The sequence below is a fragment of the Crocuta crocuta genome, unplaced genomic scaffold, assembly GCF_008692635.1.
Source record: "Crocuta crocuta isolate KB4526 unplaced genomic scaffold, BGI_CrCroc_1.0 scaffold23, whole genome shotgun sequence".
NCBI classification, from domain to species: domain Eukaryota; kingdom Metazoa; phylum Chordata; class Mammalia; order Carnivora; family Hyaenidae; genus Crocuta; species Crocuta crocuta.
Window position 1 is genome coordinate 39,889 of NW_027529439.1, and position 8,122 is coordinate 48,010.

The 8,122-nt window shown below is 43.6% G+C and overlaps 1 protein-coding gene across 3 annotated transcripts in view; it reads right to left on the reverse strand.

Annotated features, from left to right (window-relative positions):
• Positions 1-1,931, reverse strand: part of GINS1 (GINS complex subunit 1) — a 27,872-nt gene extending 25,941 nt beyond the window's left edge. For all 3 annotated transcript variants that reach the window (XR_013334161.1, XM_077760153.1, XM_077760152.1), the window contains exon 1: positions 1,743-1,931. Coding sequence is in view for 2 of the 3 variants with exons in the window: in XM_077760153.1 (XP_077616279.1) it covers positions 1,743-1,817 (75 nt within the window). In the remaining variant the exon portion in view is untranslated. The remainder of the gene's footprint in view (positions 1-1,742) is intronic.
• Between the last annotated feature and the right edge of the window lie 6,191 nt (positions 1,932-8,122).

Here is an 8,122-nt window from a genome sequence, read left to right on the forward strand (position 1 = left end):
TTATCTGACTGCAGCCATATATAAGAGTCTGCATGCCTCAGCATTCCAGCATCTCTGCTGAACCTCCCACCGTTGTCTCCTCACTTTTTAAATGAGGTAACAGTCCTGAAAGAACAACAGACTAAAATCTAGAAAACCTGTGTTCTAAGTTCAGACAAATCCCTTAACTTGATCTATGAATTCTCTTGGCTCAGTCTCATCTGGAAAATGATCCAAATGTCCGACCAGGTTCTCTTTAATGTTCAAAACAAAACTCGCCTTTCCCCAAGCACTCTTCCTTCTGAAATCTGGTACAGTACCTGAGAGAGAATCTCCCTGAGACTCCCTCTTTCATTACCCACCCCTATCCTAACAGTTGCAAGTCCTGTTTGCCTTGTCTCTGAAACCCAGATGCTGATTTCCAAGTCCAGTGACCAGACACAGTGGGGATCATACACAGCTCTCACCTGGTCTATTATAACCACCCATGATCATCTCACTGCCTCTATTCTTTGTCTCCAATTTGTTCCCCATAGTGCTACAATCACTATTCTGAAAACATTAAAAACTGCCCTATCACTCCCCTGTCTAAAATCCTTTACCAGTTTCCAAATGTTTTATGCATGACCACCCAATCTCCTGGCCTAGAACCCGCCTTCCTAGCCTCTCCACACATCTGGTCAGTCACCACTACCTATGTGACCATGTGTCTCTGCACTGCTGTGTCCTTTGGCTGCTATGCCTATGTTCCTTCTCAGAGTAGCCACCTCATCCTTCCAGGCCCAACACCTGCTCTTCTACCTCAGCCCACACCAACATTGATGGCTCCTCTCTGGTGTCATCACAGTGCCTTCTATTACTCGTTCTTGTGCCCCTTTCCCAGCAAAACATGCCCTAGGGCCCACATAGTGGCTGCCCTATGAGAAGGGAAGTAGTCAGGTATAAATTTAGAGTGTAGGTCCTGAGCCAGACTGTCAGGGTTTAAAATCTTACTGGCTATGGACAAAAAAATCCCCCCAAGCCTCTGTTATATGGCTGGAAAATATTGTTTAAATATCAAAGAATTCTTATGAGAACAGATTAACGTAGGCTTGTCACTCTATCAGGGGTAATAACAAAAATAAAAATAATTGTTCTAGTAGTAGCAGCAGCAGGAGTGGTAGAAAGAAAAAAATAGCAAACACTGACTTCGCTGCTCCTGTGTATCAGGCACTATTCAGAGAGCCTAGCACATACAAACTTGCAGAGCCCTCACTACAGGAAGGGTTAGGTACTATTATTATCATCTTTCCCGTTTTTGTAGATGAAACTGACAGTACAGAGAGCATGAGTAAGTGTCCCACGGTCACATGACAGAGTCAAGAATCCCAGTCCGGCTCTACAGGACTCGCCAGAGTGCTCAAAAAATGCTAGATTGTTATCAGGCAACCAAGAAGTGCTTGATCAAACACAGGAACCAGAAATAAAGACATACACGGAAAAAAACACTGAAGGAAATATACTCATGAGGAAATTCGCTAAATCGCTGGGGGACACAAACATGGATGCTTTCTTTTTCCTGCTATATTTTATCTTTCTGTGTTCCAAAATTTTTGTTCCCGACTCTGGAGACGAGAAAGTACACCCTCAGAGGAAACGCAGGTTAGAACCTCTGAGAGCCGGATCCGTCTACTTTCCGCCCCCGCGACCTATGCCGGCCCTCAAGGCTTTCGAGACCCCGCCCCTGCAGCACCACCCGGCCGGTGAACTCCGTCCTCCCTTACATTGAAGGCTGGCAGCTGCCCTTCTGGCGCGCGGTGCAGCTCGCGGACCAGCTCCATGGCCTTTTCGCAGAACATGTCGGACGAGCCCCGGTCCTGTGGCTTCGTCAACTGCCCTCTTTCACGCCAAACGTTTACCCGGCTCACGACCCCCTCTCTACGGTACTATGGTTCCCGGTCCTACACGGCGGATACTCGCCGCCTCATCCGCTTTGGCGCCAAACACGCCCAGCCTATAGAAACGCGCTCCTGGGCCTCGCCGCTTACGGCGGCGGTGAAGGGACATTTGCCTCTACTGTGCCGCCTCACTGCAAGACGGGGAAGTAGATCATCCTTCCCTAGGGAAGCCGCCGCAGCTGGTAGAGAGAGTCGGTGGCCCTGGGTTTCAGCTTGTAGGTTGAACAGAGACTCTTTTTCGAGTTCCCAGGGGCAGCTCGCATTATAGGCACATCTTTCAACTTCCTTTTACCATTTGATTCATTTTTGTTTAGGTTCAAAGGGGGTTACATTTTGAGGTTGAGAAAAAGCTCAGAAACTTGCTATGCATTAACGTTATGACGCAGCATTTTTAGTTTTGCAGTGTGCGTTTTTTGTTCCATAGAAGAGGAAAAGCAAGTTTTATTGGGTATCTCCTGTGGTATGGGCTGTGACATATATTTCATTTAATTCTTACGGTTAACCCTAAGGTGGCTTTTAAGACTCTTGGTACTGATTAGAAAACAAGTTGGAATTTTTTTTTTTTTCAAGTAAACTCCACACCCAAGGTAGGGCTTGAATTATGACCCGGAGATCAAGAGTCATGTGCTCTACCCACCGAGTCAGCCAGGAGACCCAAGATAGATAACTAGCCCAAGGTCACACAACTTCTAATGTAACAGATGTTGTATTTAAGCTTTTGATTTTAAAGCAGTCCTTTAAAAACATTTGTAAGGTAGCTCTATTCAAGAAGTCTACAAAAAGGGGAAATACACTAGATTAACATGAATTCACGCAGCTATAATCCTACCTACATGATTATGAACATTTTCATAACTATAGAATCAAAGGTGGAAATTACTGCTATAGAAACAATTAGCTTTATTTGGTTACTTTTTAAAAAGGCAATATTGGGGCGCCTGGGTGGCTTAGTCGGTTAAGCATCCGACTTTCGCTTAGGTCATGATCTCGCGGTTCGTGGGTTCGAGCCCTGCGTCGGGCTCTGTGCTGACTGCCAGCTCAGAGCCTGGAGCCTGTTTCAGTCTGTGACTCCCTCTCTCTCTGACCCTCCCCTGCTCACGCTGTTTCTCTCTCTCTCTCCTAGAAATAAATAAAAATATATTTTTTTAAAAAAAAGGCAATATCACTTGGATTCATGATAGCTAACCCTAGAAACTTTGTTCCTCTTTTGCAAATGTAGATACAGTAGATGTGTGATCTGAAGATGAGCATGAGAATGGCCTACAAAGCCTTTGAATCTTTGAGTGACATTTCCTTTTCAGCTCTACATTAAGGAATAATTTAGCTAAGTTTTTTTTTTTTTAATTAAATACACAGATCTCTAGTGCACGGTGCTACAGGACTATATTCCAAAAAGTTGCCGGCATTCACAACCTTCCTTTCCCATAAACCTTTTTTCTTTTTAAAAATGGTGTTTTTTAATAGCATTTTTTCAGTTGATTTATTTAGAGAGAGAGAGTTCATGAGCAGGGGAGGGGCAAAGAGAGAGGAAAAGAGGGAGAATCCTAAGCAGGCCCCACACATCAGCGTGGAACCTAATGCGGGGCTGGAACACACAAACTCTGAGATCATGACCTGAGCTGAAACCAAGAGTAGGATGTCCAACCCACTGAGCTACCCAGGTGCCCCTGACATAAACTTTTTAAATTTCAGGTCCTTACTTCCTTACCTGTACAGTGGGGACAATAGTACAGACTTCTGAGAGGTTACAGTGATTCATTAACTCCTTCAGCAAATGTTTATGAAATACCTACTATATACTGGGCATTGTTCTAGACATTTGATATAAAGCAGTGAATAAAGTCCTTGCTATCAGAGTCTATGTTCCAGTATGGGAAAATAGTAATACACAGATACAGATGTACTGATGATAAGTAGTGAGAAGTGCTAAGAATAAGCCAGGGAAGGTAAACAGTGATGATGAGAGGGCCTGAAGGTTTTGAGTCATTGTTCAAAGAAGGCACAGACCTGCAGCAGAGAGAGAATAAGCTATGTGGAGATTGGGCCATAGGATGGGAAGAGAATTATGGGCAGCAGAAATGCAAGTGCAAAGACCCCAAGGAGGAGGGTGGGTGGTTCACACAGAGGCCACCCACACCTCTCCTTGGGGCCTGTACGTTAGCAAAGAGACAGTGACACTGGAGTAGAGTAAGGAAGGGAGACACCGGTGACTGAGACCAGAGTGAAGCTGGAGGGCATGTCAGGTAGGACCCCAAACGCCCCTTCATAAGCTTTCTGTTTTATTTTCAGTGAGATGGGGAACCATATAGGTATTTTGAGCAAACAAGTGACAGGACTGCACCTAGGTCATTAAAAGACCTTTCTGACAGCTGGGTTAAGTAGACAGAAGTGGGCAAAGGTGGATGCAGAAGACCACTTATGGTAAGAAGTGGTTGGATCCTGGATAGATTTTATTTTTTTTAAGTTTACTTATTTATTTTGAGAGAGAGATAAAGGGGGGAAGAGCCACAGAATGAGTAGGGGAGGGGTGGAGATGGAGAGAGAGAGAGAATCCTAAGCAGGCTCCACATGCCGTAAGAGCAGAATGAGCAGAGCCCCACTTGGGACTTGATCTCACAAACCGTGCTAGCATGACCTGAGCCGACATCAAAAGTGACTGACTGACTCCTCAGGGCACCTGGTGGGTCAGTCTGTTAACCATCTGACTCTTGGTTTTGGCTCAGGTCATGATCTCATGGTTTCATGAGTTCAAGCCCCACATCAGACTCCAAGCTGACAGTGCAGAGCCTGTTTGGGATTCTCTGTCTCCCTCTCTCTCTCTGCCCCTCCTCCACTTGCTCTGTTTCTCTCAAAACAAATAAATAAACTTAAAAAAAAAAAAGTAGCTGACTGAGCTGCCCAGATGCCCCAGATCCTGGATAGACTTTGAAAGGAGAGCTGATAAGGCTTGGTGATAAGACACATGGCATAAAAAGGGAGAATTCAAGGATGACCTCAGAGTTTTGGCCTAAGAAAATCCTAGTATAAGGTTGCCATTCCTGATGTGAGGAAGGTTATACAGGAGTTTGGGGGTGGAAGAGTTGGGAGCTCAGCTTTGAACATAATAACTTTAGATGCTAATAGGATATCAGAGTGGACAAGTAGACCATTAGAGGAGCCTGGGATTTAAGGAAGAGATGTGGACTAGAGATACAAATGTGGGTGTCACCAGTGTAGGGTGGTATTTTACTAAAGACTACTCAGAAAGCCAATGTGGTATATTGGGGAGCAAGAATTTCCTGTCCCCTTTTAGGTCCTTTTAGCTGTACTAAGGATCAAATTAATATGAGACAGATTAACAGGAGAAAATTTAGTTTCCTGTGTACAGGAAATCCACACTGACATGGAAACTCAAAAGACATGCAAAATAAGGTATATTTATTATCCTGAACTAAAGAGAAGCAGCTAGGGGTCTGGGACTTAGAACAGAATGAATACAAGTCACAGAACAAGAAGAGCAGATGTTTGGTAATTAGATGTCTGCCTTGCCATATAGATGGGTCACTCAGATAAAAATTATCTCTGGTAATAACTATTATTCTGGGAAAGAATCCCAATTTAGATTCTTCTACGTAGTTAAGAGAGGGTCAAAACATTTAGGAATGTTTTGTAATAAGTCTGTGGACTTATGTTTTGTTATAAGTCTATGGACTGTAATAAGTCCATAGGGTCTTGATTGCCTTTAATTCAAAATAATCTTCAAGCCAAAGTGGCCCATTTGGGGGCAGCCTGCCCTTGGCCCCTAGAAGACCAAGAGTTGAGGACTGTCTGAGTAAGGCCTAATGCCTGCAAGTCTCAATACCCCCTCACATTTCTCTCTTCTCAACAGCTCTCCCTTCCTTGCTCTTTTGTTTTTCTATTAAAGAGGATTTTGTGAATGATGGGGTGAATTTTTTTTTAACTTCAGTTTCTAGATTCCCAATCTCTAGTACGTGCTAGTATAACACTTCAAAAAATTCATCATTTAAATTCTAAAAGAGCATTTAGAGATACCCACACAAATATGAATGCTGGTTATGGTATTTTTTGTAATACAGTCAATGAAATTCTATTGCAATTTAGAAGTATCATTACAAAGCTAATATAAGAAGCTACTGAATTTCTGCTCACAGCGTGAGCAGGGGAGAATCAGAGAGAGAGAGAGAGAGAGGAAGACACAGAATCTGAAGCAGGCTCCAGGCTCTGAGCTAGTTTCATCACAGAGCTTGACATAGGGCTCAAACCCATGAACTGTGAGATTATGACCTGAGCCAAAGTTGGACACTTAACCGACTGAGCCACCCAGGCGCCCCTGAATTTCTTTTTTTTTTAATGTTTTATTTTTTATTTCTGAGCAAGAGAGTACATGTGGGGTAGGAGAGAGGAGAATAGAGGATTGAAAGCAAACTCTGTGCCTACAGCAGTGAACCCGAAGTGGGACTCAAACTCAGGAACTGTGAGATCATGGGATCATGACCTGAGCTGAAGTTGGATGCTCAATCAACTGAGCCACCCAGGCTCCCCAAGGGCTATTGAATTACTAAAGACACTTCTAACTGATCTAAAATTATCAGTTGCCAATAGTTTTCTACTGACACAAATGTTGAAATTACAGAAGTTCACTTTGTAATAAGTAAGCAAATCTTGGGGCACCTGGGTGACTCAGTCAGTTAGGCGTAGTACTTGGGCTCAGGTCCTGATCTCATGGTTCATGGGTTCCAGCCCTGCATCAGACTCTGTGCAGAGCCTAGAGCCTGCTTCAGATTCTATGTCTCCCTCTCTCTCTCTCTCTGCCCCTCCCCTGCGCCTGCTCTGTCTCTCTGTCTCAAAAATAAACATTAAAAAAAAAAAAGAACAAAAAGCAAGCAAATCTCTACGTTGTAGATCTATTGTAAGAAATAATGGCATATTAAAGAATGCCAAAGCTGTAAAACCAAATTTGTCAAACTACTCTTTTCTTTGTAAGATGAGTTGAATTAGTTCTTAACTTGGGTTCCATAAGTGTAAATTTAATTTTGAAACTGATTTTTTTACTCAGCTTTTTTTTTTTTTGTTTTAAAGATTTTATTTTTAAGTAATCTCTACACCCAACTTGGGGCTGGAACCAACAATCTCAAGATGGAGAGAGTCTCAAGCTCCACTGACTCCACCACCCAGGTGCCTCTCCAGCAGCTATATCTTTTTTTTTTAATGTTTTTTATTTATTTCTGAGAGAGAGAGAGTGAGAGACAGTGTGAGCAGGGGAGGGTCAGAGAGATAGGGAGACACAGAATCTGAAACGGTCTCCAGGCTCTGAGCTAGCTGTCAGCACAGAGCCCGACACGGGGCNCTTGATAAAGTTTCCAATTATTATTCAATTATGCCACAAAATTTTAATAATTTTGTTTTTAAATTTAATTTTTTAATGTCATTCTTAAATAATCTATTGTTTTTTTTGTTTTGTTTTGTTTTTACAAATAGTTTATTGTCAAGTTGGTTTCCATATAACACCCAGTGCTCATCCCCACNGCAGCTATTTCTAATTGCTTTACAGAAATCTTAAATCAAATCAGGTTTTTTAAAGAAGTAAGTTGTCTAGTTGTTTAAGTAGCTCAGTTTTCCTATGTTCAGCCCAAAAGCTAACAATTAAATTATCTATACACTTGTGTTTAAAAACAAAAAAAGGTACCTGAAAGTATATGTTAAGTCTTGTGGGAAAACAGTTACAAATCATGAGAATAGTGATTGTTACTTTTTGCTTTTGGTTCTTATAAATCGTTATAAGAACGTTTCTGATGGGTTCATTCAGATTGGGTTTCCAGCATTAGAGGAAAAATCACAAAGCCTGGGGAAGGAGGGGTAGGAGCCAGCTTTCTGCTGCGGCTCTGGTTCACTGGGTGCTCCCTTTCGAGCCGGCACCTTCTCACGTTCGGGTCACTGATCTGGGGCTGGACCGGGTGCATTTGCACACGGCGCTGAGCACGAGACAAAACCGGCCCTCCCACTCTCCGGGACCCAGCCCATACCCCTCCACAGCAAAACCTGTCGCTCGGCCCTGCCCGGACAGTGACGCCCTGCACGGCTTCTCCTGCCCTACTCCAAGATGGCTTCAGGTCGAAGCCAGGGACGCTGGGCCCACTCCCCGCGGAAGTAGGGACGGGGCGGGGTCGGCAGGAGCCCGACGTTGATTGGCTGGCGCCGCCGACCTG